Source organism: Vicia villosa, linkage group LG1 (genome assembly GCF_029867415.1).
Source record: "Vicia villosa cultivar HV-30 ecotype Madison, WI linkage group LG1, Vvil1.0, whole genome shotgun sequence".
Classification (NCBI taxonomy): domain Eukaryota; kingdom Viridiplantae; phylum Streptophyta; class Magnoliopsida; order Fabales; family Fabaceae; genus Vicia; species Vicia villosa.
In genome coordinates this window covers 116,057,086-116,081,145 of record NC_081180.1, presented here as the reverse complement: position 1 = coordinate 116,081,145, position 24,060 = coordinate 116,057,086, and the positions used below count along the sequence as shown (strand labels likewise).

Sequence of the window (24,060 nt, the reverse complement as noted above, 5' to 3'; positions counted from 1 at the left end):
CTAGTTTTTAGTGACATTAAAAAATAGTAGGTATAGATAAAAGTTTTTTTGTCTATCATTAAATTTTGTTGTTGATATATGTAAGTTTAAGGAAAATTTGTGCATATTTTAAAACTAAAGAGCGTGTCGGTTGGTGAGTGAGAATTTTTTTAAGAACCAAATAATAATTTGATGAGTCTAACTAAAATTAGCTAAATTGATTTACCAACTCGTAGTCTTGCAAATAAAAGGAGAGTGAAAATAACTTAATGAGTCTAATTAAAATTAGTTAAATTGATTTACCAACTCGTAGTCTTGCAAATAAAAGGAGAGTGAAAATAACTTGATGAGTCTAACTAAAATTAGTTAAATTGATTTACTAACTCGTAGTCTTGCAAATAAAAGGACAGTGAAAATAACTTGATGAGTCTAACTATAATTAGTTAAATTGATTTACCAACTCGTAGTCTTGCAAATAAAAGGAGAGTGAAAATAAAGGAGTTGTTGTTACAACGATATGTCACTTTAACTAGGACCAAGTTCTTGAAATTCAAGTCATTATAAATCTTGCTTGCTCAAGAGAGCAAAATATTCGGTCTGGCGTCCTCTTTAAGCTCGCAAGCACCAGGTAATTAGGGGTGAATCATTCCTTCATCAAAAAAACCTTTAAAAGGCCTAAGAATCGAAGCTCCAAAGATCATGGCGATGGTGGTAGATCACCCATTTCAATCCTCTTGGTTATCACCCATTTCAATTCCTCGTTAAAAGGAGGGTTGGTTCGTGTACTCCATGATTGAAGGAACCTTGTACAAAAGAGGCTTGTCAACCCCTTTGCTGCTGAAATGTCTGGAAGGGGAAAAAGCCGTTAATGCGCTCGTGCAAGCGCATGAAGGAATTATCAAACAATATCTGGGCGACCGAGCTTCAACCATAAAGGTTCTCAATTTTGATTATGTAATTATAAGTTGGAAAAGGAACCCAACTCATTAAAATATGAATAAGTTGTGTAAATGATTAGGTAAAATTCGCTCTAACTCAACTCGTACACATCCAAACTTAACCCGTTTTTAAATAAAACATAATACAATAAAAAATTATTATGTCCAATATTTTATTTTTTAACAAACTAAACACATCCAATTTTTTTTTCCTCATCATACTTACTTACTTTGAAATATTTATAATGAAGAAAAAACACAAAATAAACAAAAGTTTAAAGTTAATTTAGCGAATGACTTTTAGTTTAAATTCCAAAATGGATGTGAATTTCATTCTAACCTAATATAAAAACTTATTTCATTTTAAAATTTTCAATTAATTTTTTACATAATATACCCTGAACTAAATTAGTCCATTGAACATCTTTAATTAAGTATGATGATAGAAATGAAACTATGTACATTTAGACCAAACACTAAAATGGAAACTTAAACCAAAAAAAAAAGTGTTAGGTGAAAATGTTTGTTGATAGTCAACATAAAGACAACAACTTTACAATTTAAAAATACAAAAAAACCCTGAAAAGCAAAGACCACATTAAAACACTGTTTTTTTATTACTCTATCTCAATTTGAGAAGATAACACAAAATGGAACCCAACCACCAACCACCACCACCGGAGAAAGAGAATCTCAACCAAAACCCATCACCGGAAACCCCATTTCCACCGTCAATAGCTTCTCTCTCCCTTTCTCTCTCATCAATTCTCCCCTTATTCAAACCCAAGCTCCCATTTTTACTATCACCACCGCAACCCAGTAAGGTTAAAGTCCCAACCCAAGTTTCATCACTCACCCATCTTTCACTCTCCACAAAAACCCAATCTTCTCCTTCAAACAAAACTTCCCACAAATCCACTTTCTCTGCTAACCCTCTCAAATCGCCTCTCTCTCTGATTCCTAACCGTCCTAACGACCCTTCTTCCGCCGCCGCACTCCGTCGTGTGGCAATTGTTTGGTTCCGGAACGACCTCCGTGTTCATGATAATGAGTCTCTCAATACAGCCAATAGCGAGTCGCTATCTGTTTTGCCGGTTTACTGTTTCGACCCTGCGGATTACGGTAAATCGTCTTCTGGGTTTGACAAAACCGGTCCTTTTCGTGCTACTTTTTTGATTGAATCGGTTTCGGATCTTCGGAGGAATCTTAAGGCAAGAGGGTCGGATCTAGTGGTGAGAGTTGGGAAGCCGGAGACGGTTTTGGTTGAATTGGCTAAGGAAGTTGGGGCGGATGCGGTTTATGCTCATAGAGAGGTTTCTCATGAGGAGGTGAAGATGGAGGAGAAGATTGAGGGTATGATGGAGAAGGAGGGTGTGGAAGTTAAGTACTTTTGGGGAAGTACTTTGTATCATGTTGAGGATTTGCCTTTCAAATTGGAGGATATGCCTTCGAATTACGGAGGGTTTAGGGATAGAGTTCAGAAATTGGAGGTGAGGAAAACTATTGAGGCTTTGGATCAATTGAAGGGTCTTCCGTCTCGCGGCGATGTTCAGATTGGTGATATTCCTACTTTGATGGACCTTGGTCTTAATCCATCTGCTACATTGTCACAGGTGTTTTTCTTTTTAGTTTAATAATAATTCACTGATTTTATATTCAACTTGTTGTTTATTTGATGCTGCATTGGCTCTGGCTCATTCTAAGATGGCTTTGTTGTAAATCTAATGTTTTTATGGTTATTTGTGTTTTGCTTCGACATGAGTTAATAATTTCAGAAAACGAATCAATTGAATGTAATCACTTGGCTCATTCTTAGATGCTGTAAAAAGCTTTCCTTTCATTGTGGCTGTATGCAATGGCTTGATTGAGTATTGAGAGATCGCATTAGCTTGACGATTGAATCGTTGATGTAAAGTAGGATAATATCACCAAGTAACAAGAACTAGATATCTGCATATGCAACATTACATCATGTTTGTTTCTTCTACATGTTATTACCATCTGTGTTTTGCTATGTAATTTTCATTTTTAAAGCTTTTCCGGAAATTTACAACTTTTTTCACCCTCTCTTGTTTTTGCTAAACTATGTCTGTTTTTGCATTTATGTTGCTATATGTATTTTCTCGGACTTCTTCTTTCATTCTATAAAAGTATTTGTCATCAACAATCTATATTGGTTGTCAACATCATGCAGGATGGGAAGGCAGGGCCTAATACTTCTATGGCAGGAGGGGAGACGGAAGCACTACAGAGGCTTAAGAAATTTGCAGCTGAGTGCGTTGCTCAACCAAACAAGGGGTTTAAGGATGGGGCCCAGAGTATATATGGTGCCAACTTTTCATGCAAAATTTCTCCATGGTTGGCAATGGGATGCCTCTCTCCCCGCGAAATGTTTGATGAGCTGAAGAAAACTGCTAGCAGGTGTGCTCCTAGATGTTTTTATGTTTAGGAATATTAGGTATTTTTGTCGTGAATACTTACTGATGACTTAATATCTCTGATAGTGTTGTTTCTGCTTCATCAAGCCAAAAGAGTGGTGGCAATGGCTCGTCCAAAACCGGAACTAATTGGTTGATGTATGAGTTGCTATGGAGGGACTTCTTTAGGTAACTATTCTGGTCTTGTTTGAAACTTTAGTGTTACATTTTTTTTCCTTCGTGATTATCACATGCACTGTAACACCGAAAGTCACAGTTGTTTGTGGAGTTTTTCGCCACAACTGTGAACAGTGAAATCAGAAGAAAACTTATCCATGGATCTCAAATCCTAACTTTATCATTTAGTCCGCTTAACAGAAAAGGGTGTGAATTTATCAAAAACTTTAACAACGTTGCATTTTGACTAGTTATTTATACAAGTGCATATATTTTTGTCTATAAATTCAACTGTGAATTTTCCAATAACTTTACTCAATTGTAACTGGTGTTATCATTTTGATTTGTCATTCAGGTTTATTACCAAAAAGTACAGTTCTACAAAGAAACAACTGGAGGGTGCTCCTGCCGCCACTGCTTGTACGGGTGCACTTGCTTAAGCCACAAGTTTTCAAGAGTTTGTTTCGTGTTGTTGATTACTTCCCCTTCACATGTTCTGTTGTAACTAGCAATCACATTGTATCAACATGGAAGCTTTTTACATCATTTTTTGGATGCAACTGTTATTCTTTTTTAACTCAGCATTGCAACTGCATCAACCCTATTTTCTAACTAGATTTTGGGTTCAAAATCTGTCTCTTCCCCAATAATGACACTTCGAAAGAACTCATGACAGTATATCAACTAATATTTTTTAATAATATCAGAATGAGTTCTCAAATCTTTATTTTGGTTGTGAATGAATATTCTTTGTTATGATTTAATATCTGTCTAATTGGTCAAATCTCCAAGATTGAGGGTTCAAAACTCAAACTTGAATAAATAGGGAGATGGTAACCCTTAAAATTAGGAAATTTCTTTACCCACCTCCTAACCTTCTTGGTCACCTCTGGTGAATTTACCAAAATATCCCTTGTTTTGGAAGTTCATTTCCGAAAACGTACTTTTATTGAAAAAAAAAGTGTTTTCGGAAATGTATCTCTGAAAAGGTGAATATTTTAATGAAAAATATTGATTTCGGAGACGCATCTCCGAAATAAAGTTGTTTTTCAGAAAATTGGTGTATTCGGAAGTTCATCTCCGAATTCACCCCCCTTGGAGGAATTCGGAAATGTACTTTCGAAATAAGGTCTGGACAGAAGAAAAATAACAAACAACGATTCGCTTTATTTAATCGGATGAAGATTACATCGATCACATTATATAAGATTAAAGTTACATATTGTTAAACACGGGTAGGTGAGGATGAGTCAACATTTTGATAACGTCGGCCCCCGATCTTTGAAGTTTCGCGTCCAACTCGATCGGACCCTTCGAAGAAAATCGGTCGAACGTTGTCCACAAAATCGCTAAATCTTCGTCGTTCTTGATCTCAAAAGGTGTGAACTCAATGTCTCCCTCGTCGTTAAGCGATGGCGAGCGGTACTCGAGCTTGACAACCTTTCGATTTTCGGGATATTGCAATAGCGTGTTGAGCGACGTTATCAACTCCGCAAACAGCGTGTCGCGCGAGAAGCGAAGTTGGAACGGCATCGGGTAGCCGGTGGTGAAGTAGACGAATGCTAGGTGGGGGTAGGTTTGTGTCATTTGTGTTTTCTGGTGTGAAGAGGATGAATAAGAGTGTGTTGTATTTATAGACTTATTGGAGCAATGATGGCCCAACAAACCTTATCCTGCTCAGTGGACTTTTCGGAAATGAACTTCCGAAAATTGGAGGCAGACTAGTATATTTCGGAAGTTCATTTCCGAATTATGCAGAAACAGATGTAAATTTTGCATTTTGTTGATTGCTTAGTGTTTTGTGTAAAAAATACAAAAGGAATTCAAAATAGACATAAATTAGACAATGATGACATAAAACATACTTATATTATATATGTATTGAATCAGTCCGATTTTACATGATAAACAACAATACATACAAAAATGGTCATTACAAACAAAAAACGATCCGAAACAAACTAAAATTCACCGAACCAATCGGTGGATCCTAAGTCCAAAATAGGTATGTTCTTCGACCGCTCTCTATTTTGCTCGCGCTCTGGGCTCATCATTTCTTCAAACTCCGCCATTTTTGAAACGAAAGGATCCGGCCAAGTCTCCGCCTCATTTGAACGATGTGCCGTCCATTGACAAGAAGTAGCCGGTATAGGACACCCCAGTTTCAAAAACACTTGGACGAAGTGCCGCGATCGTAGATACCCGATGCATATGATGCGGCTCGACGCGTCCAATGGCGGTCAACTATGAAGTGGAAAGAAAGTCTCACTTAGTCGTCAAATCGACACACACCATATCATATGCACTTGCTATTAGATGACCCATATCGGGGAATGACATCCACTTCAAAACCGGAGTGATACCGGTAAGTGATGGAACAAGTGAATCGTGAATTTTCGCAAACTTTTCTTGATTTTCATATAGTCGGCCGTAGATGTCCCGATACGAAGTCAACTCCGTAATAAGTTCCCGTCGGACTAAAGTGTGATTATTTTCCCCTTTACCGATTAAACCCGCAACGACCCGATATCCACAATTGCCGTCGCCTCCAACATCGACGATGTTATCGATATATTTGTGCATAAAAAGTGGCATCTCATCAATGTAGACAATGGGTGATTTTTTGATCGGCGGTGTGCGAGGTGGCTTCGAAATACGGGCTCCTTTGTTACCACTACACTTGGACTTCGGTGTCGGTGAATCCGGGAATGATGCATCAACATGTTCAAAGTAGGAAGGAGATCGTTTTGTTGATGTGTCTTCTTGTGTAATTTTGGACTTTTTCGGTGCACCTTTCGTTTTAACCAGTTGAGATGGCGGTTTCAAATCGGTGGTCTCCGGAAATGCAATTTTTCGCAATTGTTCTTTTATGTGCATTTTCATTGTGTCACCCGCTTTAGCAAACTTCTCCATTATCACTTCCAACTCGTCGGAGATGGTGATTTTGGAGTCATTTTCTTTCGGCGGGTCAAAATCATCAAAACGAAGCTTCTTCCAATGGTCGGCTACCTCATCCATGCATATTGGTGAATTCAACTTCTTCTTTTTTTGAAAGTATACAAGCACATGGAAGGCCGTATGTCTTTCTAATGGACATAAAGAACTATCCGGCCCCGTGGTCTCCGACCGCTTCGCTTCATGAAACAAAAAATTCAAACCCGATCGAGATATGTTGTAAATCAATTGAGAGAATAAAATTTGGCCCTTATACCGGTGTTCCATAACCGTCTTGCTCCGACCGAACGATGTTTGAATTTCATTGTGTTGATTTTCAAGCATTTGGTTCACGGTGTCCCATCCCCGACACAAATCTCCCTTGCTATCACCCAACCACCTCTTGAAGACCGCATGTGCGGATTCAACTCGGTTAGTCGTGGTGCAACCAAGATGTCTAACTCGATTTGTCCAAGCGCACACGACTTTTTCTCTGACTTTGTCAAGAATGGTGGATTCGACGTAATGACAAAAAGTCTTAATGGAACCACACAAAGACCTAAGGTGTACCAATTTCTCGGTATACACCTCTTCGGAGTATGCATCTAAAATTTCCCTCCATGCCGCCATTATCCTATCAACCACAACACCAGCTTTGATAACTTTACCGTTTTCATCCGGCCTATCTTTTGTCCCAACCGCGGGTTTCAACTTACTTCTCACGTTGCAAGTTATGTGATACCGACAAAGTAACGCGGTCGATGTCGGGAAGACGGTATCAACCGCATTCATCAAAGCATTGTCCCGGTCGGTGACAATGACGTCTGGCATAACCTTTTGATCAACTAACAAAGACTTGCATATTTCCAAAGCCCATGTAAAGTTTTCTTCTTTTTCACACTCCAAAAAAGCAAACCCGACCGAATAAGTCTTGTCCGTCGAGGTCACACCGACTATCTCTAGAAGAGGAAGCCTATATTTGTTTGTCTTGTATGTCGAATCCATGACAAGAACGGTTGGAAATGTGTTGAATAATTTGATACTTTCGGGATGAGTCCAGAAAATATCACGCACTGTAACTTTGTCCTCGGATGTTCGGAAGCTTGACACATATTTGTTATCGCCTAATAGTTTCAAAAGTTGTTGCATTTCCGAGCGAGGGCCCATTTTCAAAACTTTGAGATTGTGTCGTTCATTGTAAACTTGCTTGATATTTGAAACGCTATCCGGTTTTTTACGCTTCAAATCGGCAAGTATGTTGCGAGGCGCCACTTTGACTATCGTTAAATTTGAAATCACATTCTTCTCTTCGCGGGACAAACGACACGCCATTGTATGTCCGTGTAACTTGGCATCCAAGGCATGATTATGAATTCCACAAATTAAGGTTAAACGCCACAAATCATCAACCTTCCGAGTCGCGCGCAACTTAAACGGACACCCGCACTTTCTCGATCCCGTGTCTTCGTGTTTTAGCATCCGATTTGATTGTGCATAACTCCCACCCCGTTCGCAATTCAAAACAACGAAAGCTTTCCACCTACTATTTCCATTGTCGGACCTTAAAATAACAATTCCAAATCCAAGTTTACTAGCTTCGTTCCGAACCCAATCAATCAATTGTTCGCGACTACCGAAGCTCCGATCATTTGTAAATTGTTGTCGAACATCAACCGCATTGATCATAGATTTAACGTTGATAACCGGATCGTTATTAACGTTGACAAATTCCGGAACTACTACGTCATCGTCTTGCACAATGTTGTCCGGATGCACCATACCTAACATGCAAAAATTAGCAAAATTGGCCAAAACTGTTTTTTTAACTGCCAGGGCATATTTCAGAAGTTCATTTCCAAAAATTTTTAGGTAATATATTTCGGAAATGAACTTCCGAACCATCGCAAGTTTCAGCATAAATTTGTTGAATCAATGTAGTGAAATAGGGGATGAAATGAGAGATGTTTACCTCAAATTGTAGCTTTCTATGCTCCCTTTAACGTGATCAACGGTTTGAAACTTGATTTTGAGACGAAAAATGGATGGAGATTGATTGATTTTTGGAGAGGGTTTGGAGAAGTTTTGGAGAAAAAATGATGAAATAGTGAAGGAGGGAAAATTGTATATGCAGAAATGTTTTCGGAAATGAACTTCCGAAATATTCACGGTTTTGAATTTTTTTTGACTTCGGAAATGCATCTCCGAAAACACCACTTTTTTGGTGTTTTCGGAGATGCATTTCTGAAATGTATGAAAAATCTTTAAAAAAAATAACTTCGGAGATGCATCTCCGAAACAGGGGTAATTTTGGGATTTCGCTGGGGTGACCCCCATAGGGAGGTGGGTAAAGAAATTTTCTAAAATTATTGTTACAAAACGTGTTTTAGTATCATGCATATCTATTTTATCATACAAACTAAAGCATGTGCAACAACATTCTTACTTCTCCCAACACAAACCACACTAGTATTGGTTACTTGAGACAACAAATGAATACAATCTAAAATTTCATTATTAATTCAACAACTTTAATTTGCCATAAAAGTAGGACACAACTTCAGCATCAAACTCAATAAGTTGCAATTTTGGCACTTGAAAACTCTGAAACATACAATGTATATTCATATATCTTATTTTGAATCACCAACAAAGAAATTGACATCAAAGAAGAACATCTAATTTAAATTAACCTTGTATTTTGAATCACTTTAGTTGTATTTTGAACCACTTTAGTTGTATTTTGAACCACTTTGGAATGGTGTAATGTTTATTGAACATGTGTATGGAACATGTCAATATCTCCTAACAATTATGTAATGTGTTGTGCCAATTATGTTTAATGTTAATGTCAATTATGTTCAGTTCAATTATGTCAATGTGTAATGCCAATTCAATCCAGTTCAGTTATGCCAATTCTTTTTAATGTTAATATCAGTTCATTAATGTGCTGTGAACATAGTTTCAAGTCTGGTATGCCAATATCAGGTCATGCCAAAAAATTACATTGAAACTGGTATGTCAAAATGCAATTGATACAATTTTGTCAAGTTTCAACTGATACGAATATGTCAGATTTGGTTTAGGAATCAAATTGAAATTGTTACAATCATCTCAAATTTCAACTGATACAAATATGCCTGGCCAAGACTTTCAACTGTTACAATCAAATCATTCCACTGATTCAATCCAACTGATACAACCCTAATATTACAGTCAAAATATTCTAAAAACCAATACAAAGATAATCACAAAACACATCATATTTCAAATAAACTTCTACTTCAAGACCTTCTTCATTTGAGATTGAAGTTCCATCCACTCTTTCCCTAATTCTTCATTTGTCACCCGACCTTTTTCTGTTGAAACTGCTGTTTTTACCACTTCAGTTGGCGTAACCGGTTACAGTGGTTGTCGTAACCGGTTACGAGCCCGTGAAACAGAGTTACTGGAGGCGTTGAAGTTGCGTAACCGGTTACGCTGTTTGCCGTAACCGGTTACACTGAAGCTTAACTGTTTTTTCTGTTTCTGTTTTGGGTGTTTTAATTCATTCCAATCATTTTGTAATGTGTACTATATAAGGAGCTCACTACTCCTTGTTGTTGTTAATGCTAATTTATCATCTCGCCCTCAATTACTCTCTTTCAATTTTTACTCTCCATTTTCTAATCTTCATCTTCTTCAATTCATCATTTTCTCCATTAAAGAAACCTTAATTTGATTCGTATGTTCCAACATTTGGCATCAAGAGCACTGGTTCTGATCCGATTCCGCTGCAACAATTAGTTCCAATGATCGAATTCCTTCCAATTTACCGATTCTTGATTCGAAGAATTACGATAAGTGGTCTAAACAAATGAAGGTCTTGTTTGGATACCAAGAAGTTCTTGATATCGTCAACAATGGTGTCACACCACTTGGGGCTGAACCTACAGCTGCACATCAAGCCACTTTCAGGGAAGAGAAGAAGAAAGATTACAAAGCTCTCTTCTTGATACACTCTTGCGTTGATGGTGATAATTTCGAAAAGGCCGGTGATTGCGAGTCCGCGAAGCAAGCTTGGTTAATTCTTGAGAAAGCATATGCTGGGGCTGCGAAGGCGAAGGTTGTGAGGTTTGATAAGTGCCAAATTGTAGTTATATTGTGTATAATTTTGTTGCACTTATCTTCTCTTTTTCCTCAATTTAGACGCGTTTTAGTGTATATTACATACAATATGTATACTTTGCGTTTAATCAAGTTTTTGATTCATTTATGTACCGACTAATAGTTTTCTATTCTTTTTGTAGGTATTTGAGCATGTTTGGAGCATTGAGTAATAAAGCTTCAAGGATGCAATTTTGTATCAATAAAAAGAGAAGCAATTGAAGAAATAAAAAGTGCAGACTGGTGTGAGTCTCCCGGCGGAGCAATTGGCTCGCCGGGCGAGCGTTGGAAAATTTTGGTCTTTCTTCTGCCTTGGGCCGCCTCTCGTTCGCCGGGCGGAAGAAGAAGGAGTCGCCGGGCGGAACAATTCGTTCGCCGGGAGAAAGTAGATATTTTTGCCACTTAATGACGTGGAAGAGGCTGTGTGGCCAGGAATAAAGGTCTCGCCGGGCGGAGCAATTGGCTCGCCGGGCGAATGCTGCGGGACAGATTTGTGTATATAGTTTCATATCATTTCATTTTTAGGGATGGTTTTGGGAGGCCAATTTTAGGGTTCTCTCAACTCCATCACCTCATTTCTTGTTAGATTAGGAGTAGATTACAATATTGGATCTTGCAATTGGTGGATTGGGGGTGTATTCTTCATCAATTGGTGTTGACAAACCAAGACATGTTTGCTTTCTCTTTCTCTCTTCTCTTTGTAATTTCCATTGTTGGGTTGTTTGTATGTATCTCCTTTAAACTCATGTATATTTGTTGATCATTATGTTGTATAAAGCATGCTTTCATATCTTTGTGGATTATTATCTTGGATTTTTGCTTTGTTGCTAATGTGTTTGAGTCGCTATGGAGACGTAGGGCTCTAATGCTTATCTAGGATAATTATCTATTAACTTAATTGCAGAGATGGATTAGGTTGATAATCACTTAGTGTCAGTGCTTAATACTTCTGAATGGTCGTGTTTGTCTGAGAGATCGGCATCTACGGGAAGTTCGGATATCTCATGTGTTGTTTAGGTGGTTGAGAGATCGTCACTTAGATAATATTGTGGGTAGTTTTGTTGACATGTGATAACACTGATAGGTTACAATTTGAGTATATTCGGTCAATAAGTTTAAGTTTGTGAAGAGTAGATCATATTCCAGCTTGACAATTCTATTCTATTAAGGAATGGGTAGTTTTCTTGTTGATACATTTACTCTCTTGTACATTTATAAAACCAAACTCAAGAACGAATTAATTGATCGAATGGCACACATCTCTGTGGACTACGATACGATATAACTATATCACCCGGGAATAATATCCTACTTACTTTTGCTTGCCGCTTTACCGCACCAGCAAGGTTACAAACTCACAAGAGACAATTCGAGTTAACACAAATGGAAGTGAAGGAAACAATCAACGATTATGTGACACGCATTACGCGCTTAGTGAATCAAATCAAGTCGTGTGGGGAAACTATCTTAGAGCAGAATGTTGTGTCAAAAATCTTACGTTCATTAACGTCAAGATTCGACAACATTGTAGTTGCTATTGAAGAGTCGAAGGACCTTACGTCGTTGAGCAAGGATGAGCTTCAAAGTTCCCTAGAAGCACATGAACAAAGAATGGACGAGAGAGGAAGCGATAAGGCAAAGGCGGAGATAGCTTTGCAAGCTCGTTTCAATGAAAGGAGTAAAGGTTCAAAAGGGAAATGGCCTTCGAAAGGGAAGCAAGGCGATGGTGAATCTAAACATTCGAAGGGACAAAAGGGTGAGAGCAACAACTCAAACGATTATGTAAGAAACTTGGGCATTTCCAAGCAAAGTGTGGTGCTAAATAGCTTGAATCTAAAGGGGATGAAGCCAAGGTTGCGAGGCAAGAGGTGGATGATGAAGCCACACTCTTAATGATGATTACCGATGAGTGTGATGGCATGACAGAGGTGCTGGACAGCAGCTGCAAGTCACGGGACAGCAGCTACAGCAGTGCAGAAAATGCGACAGTTTTGAGTTTGGAACAAAATGTGATGATTTCGGTTCGAGATGGAACTCAAGGAAACGAGGAGTGGTACTTAGACTCCGGATGTTCAACGCATATGACGGGAAGAAGAGATAGGTTTGTGTAAATCAACCAAGTGGCGAAAAATAAAGTGAAGTTTGCGGACGATTCAACTCTCATGGCCGAAGGTGTCGGTGATGTGTTGATCGAGAAAAAGGATGGTGGACATTCAATGATCAAGGATGTGCTATATATTCCAGGTATTAAATGTAATCTTTTGAGTATTGGTCAATTGCTCGAAAAGGGTTACAACATACGTTTGGAAGATAAGATCTTGCGGGTTGTTGATGCTAGTGGTGTGTTGATCCTAAAGGCTCCTATGGCTACCAATAGAACTTTCAAAGATGAGCTGAAAGTATTGGAGCATAGGTGTTTAGCTACAGCTGCAAGTAGAGAGGAGTGGTTTGTTAGAACAAGATTTGTTCTGATTAATATTCTTAGTTTTGATGATAACAATGTATATGAATTTTGTATGAGATAATGTGGTACTCTAATCCTATGCAATTTCCATTTCAGGAATCACATAAAGAGTATGCACAAAATCAGCGCAAGAAGCACTGACTCAGAAGGTTCAGCATGCAACATCAGAACATGGTCTGGCAAGACGTCAGAAGATGGTCAAGCAGAATCAGAAGATGGTCTATGGAAGCATCAGAAGGACTTGAGATCAGAAGCAGAAGCACTGAAGTTCTCATGGTATCACGCTAAGAAGCACTTCAAGGTCAGAAGATAAGAAGATGCTCTGCACCAAGCTGTTTGACTCTGATGATATTCAAACGTTGTTTACACAAACATCAGATCAAAAGCAAGTACAAGATGGCAGGCTACACTGACTGACAAAAGGAACGTTAGTAGCTATTAAAGGCAACGTCAGTAGACACAGCGAAATCAAGGCTCGAGGTAGTTGATAAAAGAGTGAAACATTAAATGCAATGCTGTACGGATCACGCAAAGCATTAAATGCTCCCAACGGTCATCTTCTCAAACGCCTATAAATAGAAGTTCTGATGAGAAGCTGAATACAACACTTGCGCAGATATACAGAAATGCTGTCAAATTTAAAAAGCTCTCAAACTTCATCTTCAACCTCACTACATTGCTGTTGTAATATATTAGTGAGATTAAGCTTAATCTTAAGAGAAAATCACAGTTGTGATAATAGCTTTATAAGAAGCATTGTAACTCTTAAAAGAATTTGTTTACATTTATTTGTAAGAACTAGAGTGATCAGATTGTTGATCAGAATACTCTAGAAAGTCTTAGAGGGTATCTAAGCAATTTGTTCCTAGAGTGATCAGGTTGTGATCAGTATACTCTAGAAGACTTAGAAGTTGTCTAAGTGGAAAACCATTGTAATCTTGTGTGATTAGTTGATTAAATCCTCAGGTGAGGTAAATCACTCCAAGGAGGTGGACTGGAGTAGTTTAGTTAACAACGAACCAAGATAAAAATCATTGTGCAGATTGTTTTTATCTTACAAGTTTTAAAAGCTACATTTATTCAAACCCCCCCTTTCTAAGTGTTTTTCTATCCTTCAATTGGTATCAGAGCGTCGGTTCTAAGGTGCAAGCACTTAACCGTGTTTAGAAAAGATTCAGGAAGAGAAAAACGCTTCAGTACAAGATGGTTGGTGAAGATCCAACAAATACATCTACATCTGGCTCAGCTGAGCAAAACAATGGAAATGGTAACAATGGTTATACTAGACTACCAGTATTTGATGGTGAAAACTTTAAATACTGGAAAGATAAACTTGAAAGTTACTTCCTTGGTCTAGATGGTGACTTATGGGATCTTCTGATGGATGGTTACAAACATCCAGTGAAAGCTACTGGTGTAAAGCTTACAAGACAAGAAATGAATGATGATCAAAAGAAGCAATTCAAAAAACATCATAAGTGTATGACTGTTTTGCTGAATGCTATCTCTCATGCTGAATATGAGAAGATATCTAACAGGGAAACTGCCTATGATATATATGAGTCATTGAAAATGACCCATGAAGGAAATGCACAAGTCAAGGAGACAAAAGCTCTTGCCTTGATCCAGAAATATGAAGCCTTCAAGATGGAGGATGATGAAAATATTGAGAAGATGTTCTCAAGATTTCAAACGCTAACTGCTGGATTGAGAGTTCTTGACAAGGGATACACAAGGGCTGATCATGTCAAGAAGATTATCAGAAGCTTGCCAAGAAGATGGGGTCCTATGGTGACTGCTTTCAAAATTGCCAAGAATCTGAATGAAGTCTCTCTTGAAGAATTGATCAGTGCTCTGAGGAGTCATGAAATTGAGCTGGATGCTAATGAACCTCAAAAGAAAGGTAAGTCTATTGCATTAAAATCTAATTATAAAAAATGCACTAACGTTTTTCAGGCTGAAGAAGTAGATTTTGAAGAATCAGAATCAGAAGAAAAAGATGAATTGTCCATGATCTCCAGAAGGGTAAACCAACTCTGGAAGAGCAAGCAAAGGAAGTTCAAGAGCTTTAGAAGTTCAAAGAAGCCTGAAAGAGGAGAATCTTCTGGAGTCAGAAGATCTGACAAGAAGAAGGTCATCTGCTATGAATGCAATGAGCCTGGACACTTTAAGAATGAATGTCCAAAACTTCAGAAGGAGAATCCCAAGAAGAAGTTTCATAAGAAGAAAGGTCTTATGGCAACATGGGATGATTCAGAATCAGAATCAGAATCAGACTCTGAAGGCGAGTAGGCAAACCTTGCACTGATGGCCACAGTGCATGACGGATCAGAATCTACATCAGAATCAGATTCTGAAGAGGTATTTTCTGAACTATCTAGAGAAGAGTTAGTTTCCAGTTTAACTGAACTTCTGGAACTCAAGGCTCATCTTAGTGTCAAATACAAAAAGCTGAAAAAGCTATTTGAATTTGAAACTAAGAAGCTGGAAGTGGAAAATTCTGAACTGAAGGAAAAAGTTTTAAAATTATCCAAAGATATTGGATCTCCTTCTGAATCAGAAAAATCCATTCCTAGTCTCAATCATATTCTGAAAGAATATGACTCGAGCTTCAGAAAGTTTCTATCTAGAAGTATTGGCAGACGTCATCTTGCTTCTATGATATATGGTGTTTCTGGAAACAAAAGGATTGACGTTGGCTATGAGGGTGATATCCCACGTAAATTTGAACCTGTAGGTGATTTGAAAATCACATACAAGCCATTGTATGATCAGTTCAAATATGGCCACTCACATGATATTAGGCTCACTTCAACATGCCAAAAGCTTTAACACTACACACACCAATAAGCATGTGACACAAACTAAAAAATATCAGGCTGCCAAACCTAAAGAATATCATGTTGTTCCTCCTGTTACTTATCATGCTAAACCCAAGTTCAATCAGAACTTGAGGAAAACTAACAAGAAAGGACCCAAGAAACTGTGGGTACCTAAGGAGAAGTTAATTTCTGTTGCAGATATCCTTAGCAGCAAAGAAGATAAAGCACAAAATGTCATGGTACCTAGACTCTGGGTGCTCGCAACACATGAAGGGAAGAAGGTCTATGTTCCAAGACCTGGTGCTTAAATATGGTGGAGAAGTCAAGTTTGGAGGAGATCAGAAGGGCAAGATTATTGGCTCTGGAACCATAAGTATTGGTAACTCTGCTTCCATAACTAATGTACTTCTTGTAGAAGGATTAACGCATAACTTATTGTCCATAAGTCAATTAAGTGACAGTGGTTATGACATTATCTTCAATCAAAAGTCTTGCAAGGCTGTAAGTCAGAAGGATGGCTCAATCCTATTTACAGGCAAGAGAAAGAACAACATTTATAAGATTGATCTTTCTGATCTTGAGAAGCAGAAGGTGACTTGCCTTATGTCTGTTTCTGAAGAGCAATGGGTCTGGCACAAAAGATTAGGACCTGCTAGTTTGAGAAAGATTTCTCAGATTAACAAACTAAATCTGGTCAGAGGACTCCCAAATCTGAAATACAAATCAGATGCTCTTTGTGAAGCATGTCAGAAGGGCAAGTTCTCCAAACCTGCATTCAAATCTAAGAATTTTGTCTCTTCCTCAAGGCCGTTAGAACTTCTGCACATTGATCTGTTTGGACCAGTCAAAACAACATCTGTCAAAGGGAAGAAATATGGATTAGTCATCGTAGATGATTATAGCTGCTGGACATGGGTAAAGTTCTTAAAACACAAGGATGAGTCTCATTCAGTGTTCTTTGAATTCTGCACTCAGATTCAATCTGAGAAGGAGTGCAAAATCATAAAGGTCAGAAGTGATCATGATGGTGAATTTGAGAACAGGTTCTTTGAGGAGTTCTTCAAAGAAAATGGTATTGCCCATGATTTCTGTTGCCCTAGAACTCCACAACAAAATGGAGTTGTAGAGCGAAAGAATAGAACTCTACAAGAAATGGCCAGAACCATGATCAATGAAACCAATATGGCTAAGCATTTATGGGCAGAAGCAATAAACACTGCATGTTATATTCAGAATAGAATCTCTATAAGACCTATTCTAAATAAGACTCCTTATGAATTATGGAAGAACAGAAACCCCAACATTTCATATTTTTATCCTTTTGGATGTATTTGCTTTATTCTGAATACTAAAGATCATCTTGGTAAGTTTGATTCTAAGGTACAAAAGTGTTTCCTTCTTGGATATTCTGAACGCTCTAAAGGCTACAGAGTATACAATACTGAAACATTGGTTGTAGAAGAATCAATTAATATCAGATTTGATGATAAGCTTGGTCTTGAAAAGCCAAAGCAGTTTGAGAATTTTGCAAATTTAGATATTGAAATATTAGAAGCTGAAGAACCAAGAAGCAAAATATCATAAGCTGAGGATCTCAGAAGCAAAGGATCAAAAGATCAAGTTGCTGCATCTTTAGAGAATCTCAGGATTTTTGAAGAACCAACAGTCAGAAGATCTTCTAGACTCACCTCAGCTCACTCAGAAGATGTGATTCTTGGAAAGAAAGATGATCCTATCAGAACTAGATCATTTCTAAAGAATGGTAGTCAGAATCAGTGACCAGAATCAGAAGATGAAAAAGCTCTATTCATCATCAGAAGCAAATACAATGCAACACAGCTGTCATCAAGTGTTTTCCGATGGTGAACACGTGTTCGCATGGATGGTAAAAGCGTGAGTGAATCTGATGGGACGGCGCCCTAGGTAACTGTGTAAATAATTTCAATTACCACGTTCTCTCACCTAACGTCACTCATCATTTAATGCAGTTGATTTCAATTGATTTTGTAACTGTTCATTCTCATAATTTTATTGCATTCTTTTTCAAATCCGCCTCTATAAATATATTTCAAATCATAACGTTTATCTTTTTCGCTCCCATTCTCTCTCTCCTTGTGCATGCATTTTTGTAACCTCTTTGCCCTTTTCTCTAACCCTAAGCGCAAACCCAGAAATATTTCTTGCAATCTCAGTATTGTTTCAATGGCTGCTTCATCATCTCTTAATGCTGGTTCATCTGCTCCTCTCCATCTTCAAGAAGAAGATCAGCAAATTGTTCCAGCTATCTCCTGCTCTATTCCCAAAAAGGAGTTGGAAGTTATCTGTGAACTTATGGTAGACTTTGATAGTCTTGAAGAACATGAGTTTCATCTTAAAGAAGATATCATATTTCAAGGATGGACTTCATTATTTGCTGAGTTCTGTGGACCGGTTTACCCAGATCTTGTAAAAGAATTTTGGGTGCACGCTGTTGTAGCTCCTAAATCTATTCTGTCTTTTGTTCATGGGAAGTTTGTAGTCGTTACTGAAAACATCCTGAGAATAATGTTTGATCTAAGGAACCCTGAGGGTGCTCATGAAATTGATCTAAGGGCTGATTGGGATGAGGTGTTGGCTACTCTATAAAGACGTGAAGAAAATCGACCGTGTCAAGGGCATGAAGGATCTCTACAAAATCTGGACCAAGATTCTTCTGGGGTGTTTCTATCACAGGAAAGCAACCCATTCTGCAGATTTTGTCAACAATGAGCAGAAATACATTCTGTATTGCATTGCCACTCAGAAGAAGGTTGATGTTATCTACATAATCTTCAACCACATGTGGAATGCTGTCAGGGATTCCAGAAATGCCTTCAGAACAAAGAAGTATACTATTATTCCTTTTGGAAGAATTATTACAAATCTTCTGGTTCATTCCAAGATTGTTGAAGACTTGGAAGCTCAAGGAATCATCAAAGATCTTGTCGTTGATACTGGAAGTTGCTTGAATGCTCTCACCTTGAGAAAGATGAGTGTTATTGATGTTATCATACAAACCCCTCAACCTCTTCCTGGAGCAAGAAGCAGAAGAGATCATGTTCTTGCTGACTTTGAGTCCTTCTTCAGAAGTGAGCTGCCAGAAGTCAGAACTAAATATCTGAACTCACTCAAGGAAGAAAAAGGCAAATTTGCTCCTGCTAAAGGTGGTCGCAAGAAAGTTTCCACTTCCAGGCCTGCTGCTTCAGAAGATGTTTCAGAAGTTGCACCTGATGCTGTTGTTAAGAAGGAAAGAAGGACAAAGCAAAAATTAGATCATCCTTCTGTTAACCAGGAGAAGGTAGTCCAAAGTGTAGCTGCTGCTACTGTTGTTGTTGATAAAGCTGCTCAAGAAGAAGTTGTTGCTGAAGAAGTTCAGGAAGTTGTAGTTGAAAATAAAGATAGTGAAAAAGAGACTGCTGAGAAGAAGAAGAAGAGAAAAATGAAAAATAAGAATGTGGAAAATGAAAAGGCTGTTGAAAAGAAGAAGACAAGAAAAAGAAAATTGATCATTGAAGATTCGGATGAAGAAGAAGAAGCTCAAGAAGCTATGAATCAGCCAGAAGGAATTATTCAAGGACCAAAAACTCAAGAAGTTGAAGGTCAGAAGGCTGTTGATAATGAGAAGGAGAGACTGGAATATGCCAGAAGAAGAGAAATTTCTCTTGGGAAGGCAAAGATTGTGGAAGAGCAGAAGAGTAAGAAGCAGAGGAAACTGGAGGCTGTGTTTGAGGCTATTCAGAAGGTATCCAAAGGTATACATCTCTCTGAACCTGATTCTGTTCCTGCTTTATGTTCAGAAGTTGCACCAATAAATGTTGCTCAAACCCCTGAACCAGTAAATTAACCAGAAAAAGCCCCATCAGAATCACCCATAAATATCCATGTTCTCACACCTCCTTCTTCTCCTGTAACCAATACTCTTACCCCTTCTCATTCACCCATCACAAATGTTCCCATTCCTCCCTCTCCATCTACAACCAACATTGTTTCTGACTAGGTCCTTGAAAACTCTGTTCTTGATATTCAACCCCTTCAAACTCTCTTTCCACCTCACACAAATATATCCACTTCTCAACCCCCACCTCATGCAAACTATGAACCCATTCCTTCCACCTCTCAAAATAATGCCTCTGTATCAGATCTCCCAAATTCTGTATCACATGAGCAATTGCTCCGTGACTGTAATTACACACCCAAGCCTCGTCCTGAAGCTGAGCTGGTAGTGTTACATTCTGAGAATGAAGCAGAATCATCCCTCCGTCTTGATATAGAACCTCAACCCTATTCTGTTCCAAAACCAGATTCTCCCATAACCAAAATAAATTCTCTCCGAGCATACCCTACTGGTGTAATCTATGAAATGATAAAGAGGAATCTCAGAAGTATCTTTGACACTCTCAGAATAGCTCATCATGCTGGATTAAATGATGTTGCTATGCGAAAATTTTGGAGACTCTTCAAAATAAAAGCAGATGCTTGTTTTCAAGAACTCCAGGAAATTTGTGTAGAACTCGCTCCACGACCTTGTGGAATCTGAGGCCCTATGAAGATTTTTGGTTCAGTCATCTTGGGGGAAGATATTGTCTTGAAGAAAAGGAATTCATTGATGAACTTGCTGTAGCACGAGTTTCTGCGGAGTTGGAAGCCAATCCTTGCAGGGAAATTGTGGTCTGGAGACCTAAGTATCCAGTTCTGACTGGAGACTTCAAGTCACTGTTTGACTTTCTGAGGGAAAATCCTTCTGAGGAGGACCCCAATTTGGTCATTCCAGAAGTTGTTGATCCTCTAGAAGTTGAAGGTCCTTCTACTCCAAGGAATCTTGCTGCCATTCTTCAAGCTCTTGAGAATGGAGATTCTGATCTTCCTGCTCCTGAGTATGAAGAAGATGCTTATATGGGAGAAGCTGATGCTGAAGATCATCCTGCTGTGACTATTCTTGTTGAGGAAAATCATGATGATGATCTAACAATGGAAGCTGCTGGTGAGATTGATGTTCCTCTGAACAGAAGTTGTGAAGCTTCTTCTGGTGAACCCTCTCTTCTGGTGAAGACTCTAGAGGTTATTCAGAAGAACCAAGCTGAGCTAGCTTCTCGTATGGACAAGCAAGAAGACACCAATGCTGAGTTCCGCTCTTTCATGGAGAGGCAGACTGAGAGCAATGCTGGGATTCATGACATACTGGCCAAGATTATGTCTAAGCTAGGGTCGTCTTAGTCCTTGTGTCTTAGTTGTTTCTTGCATCTGTCTTCTATGCATTTTCCTTGTACCTTCTGATAATTCTTTTTTGCTATCAATGAAAATTATCTTCTTTTCTCTCATATTGTTTTTCATCTGAATCTTTTGTGTTTTTGATGTTATGACAAAAAGGGGGAGAAAATGTGATAAAATGATCTGATTTATATTATCAGTTGCTGGGAGAAAGTCTCCACATTTCTAACAAGAATTTGCAAGTTCCGTGTCTTTAAGTGTTTTGCAGGATTGAAGACAATCTTAAAAGCTCAACATGAGAAGCAAAGACATGGGAAAAGCAATTTTGCATGGAAACAAGCTCATGGAAATTGAAGCAAGCTGAGTGCTATGAAGCTTCAAGATCAGAAGCAAGAAGGAAAAATGTTATGATATTCTGATGATAGAATATGCTCTAACTCATTCTTATCCCTTAAATGTTCTGATGCATTTTTTTGTTCTAAATATGCTCTGAAACATTATTGTTTATGCTCTGATACATATTATATGTTCTGATACATATTTTATGTTCTGATTCATTCATGCTCTGACTTTTGTCGTGTAGGTTGTTTTGTAACATTTCAGGATGTAGAGATGCTCAGATGATGCTCCGGTACATTCAACAATGTTCTGATACAATCTAGCATGCAATGATCCAAGAAGAAATTCAAGCTCTGTGTTGAATGCAGTATAGGGCAAGCAACAAAAGAAAAGATTTGGAAATATTGATCCGGGATTTATCGTCCACAGAGATGGAGATGCCATTCAACAGTTTCTACGGTTTCGAACTCGGGTTTGAATGAACGAAAAGTAAACAAAGATATAGACAGGAAAGAATAACAAACACATTCTTAGAAGAGAAATAACTTATCAGGAATGTAAATATATTCACTCTTCACAAACATACACTTACCAACCCGTTATAATCAACCTACGATACTCATCTATGTCATCACGTATCTCTCACATAAGCGTCCATCTATGGAGCACAAACGAGATAATCTCACAACTAAGGTTATCTCTAACGCGAAGTCACGAGAACATCCGTATTCTCGCGTCGGCGATCTCTCGCGCGCCGCTCAAACACGAAAGCATTAAGAACAGATACAATCGGTGAATGCTAGCTCTAAATCTATCTCTAGAGTTCAGAACCAACAGATTATCATCCTAGATAAGGATTCAAGAAGTTTATCTCTAAAGCAACCCAAATCCCCAGCATAGAGCAAAAATCCAGGATAACAATCAACATAGATTTGTAAAGAAAGTTAAATATAACTTTGTAATCGGTAAATCGGTAAATATACATAAGATTCAAGTACATATACAAACAAACCCAACACAAAAGAAATACACAAAGAATAGAAGAGATAAACCAAACATCTCGCGGGTTGTCAGCTCCGGTTGATGAGAAATCCACCTCCGATCTTCCAAGTGCATGACCCGGTGTTGTTTTCTAAGCTAATCCTACTCTAAGAATGAAAATGATGGAGTTGGAACTAAAACTTTCCCAAAACCATACCCTAAAAATGGTTCAAATGAAGAAATATAAACACATTTTCTGCTACCCGCCGCTTAGCGGCGCTGAGCTCGCTTAGCGGGCTACACGTATTCACAAAATATCTACAACAGTAAGCAGGCCTCCGCTTAGCGGCCAGAGCCACCGCTTAGCGGCCATGGAAAATTGGCTCGCCCCTGGAAAGCGCGCTTACACGCCGCTCAGCGGCGCTTGCTGCACAAAACTTGCTTATTTGATCCAAAATCGCGCAATCGGAGCCGTGCCTTCGACACTTTATTCCTCGAGGCTCCAATAAGCATGAATACCTATAAAAACAAAGGAAAAACTATTAAACGGTATATAAAACATATAAAAACTAAATAATGTGAATATATACACAAAAGTGGGGATTTTATTACAAAAACGGAATGAATAGAATCGATAAGTGCCACAATTATATACTCAAAATAACAACATTTTGGCACTTATCAAACTCTCCCCAACTTAAAACTTTGTTTGTCCTCAAACAATGTCAAATAAATCAAAGAATCAAAAGTAATAAACCAAAGAATTGTGAATCAACAAGTTTTGAAAACCAAAAACAAATGTATGGTTCAATACAAAAACGTATAAACAAAGTAAATACTTACCACTATCCTACAACGACAACCTGTAAATGAAACGAATCCTAAGCACAAAAAGCATACAAAACATTCTAGCACAATACATGCTATCTCATGAATCACACCTAGCAAAAATTCATTAATGGATGAAGAACACACAAAGGTGAAGGACTTTTAACACTCATCCAACAATCTTGCAAACAAAAGATTAAATTATGCATTCATCCAAAAATCACATTGAAGATACAAAAGCAAGAATCACAAGGACTTTTCAAGGTTGTAATGTGGCTTGGTTAACAAACAAGGGATAAGTCCTAAGGCTAATCGAAACAAAAACTTGCCTAAACCTAAGGGAGTGATCAATCCACCAAAGATTCAAACAACAAAATCTCGATCAAACTTCCTCCTTAACCACAAGTTTCTCAAACCAATCACAATACTTATTAGCACAATTATTCACTTCTCTTTTCTTTTTCTTTTTTCAAAGCTTTTTCACATTTTTTTTTCTTTTCTTTTCTTTTCACATTTTTTCTTTTTTTTTTTCTTTTTTTCTTTTCTTTTCTTTCTTTTTCACATTTTTTTTTTCTTTTTCTTTCTTTTCAACCTCATAGCAACTACCAAATAAGTAGCAACCATTTCTCTCCCCAACTTGAATTCAACCACACCATCATATGAATACTCCCTACTTTCTAAGGCAAGGTAAAAATTCATACCAAAAATCATGGTTGAGGGTTCAAGAAAAAAAAGAATCAATCATCCATGCAAAAATGAGAACTAAACACTCTAAGATAAGTATTTAGCAAAAACAACATGGATATTGACAA

The 24,060-nt window shown here is 38.0% G+C and overlaps 1 protein-coding gene across 1 annotated transcript; it reads left to right on the top strand.

Moving 5' to 3' along the window:
* Nucleotides 1-1,503: 1,503 nt before the first annotated feature.
* On the top strand, nt 1,504-4,088 carry LOC131643937 (blue-light photoreceptor PHR2). The gene is made up of 4 exons (XM_058914306.1): nt 1,504-2,530; nt 3,112-3,338; nt 3,422-3,523; nt 3,867-4,088. Exons 1-4 carry the CDS (start codon nt 1,568-1,570, stop codon nt 3,949-3,951), a joined length of 1,377 nt encoding a protein of 458 aa, XP_058770289.1. The 5' UTR covers nt 1,504-1,567; the 3' UTR covers nt 3,952-4,088.
* The last annotated feature ends 19,972 nt before the right edge of the window (nt 4,089-24,060 follow it).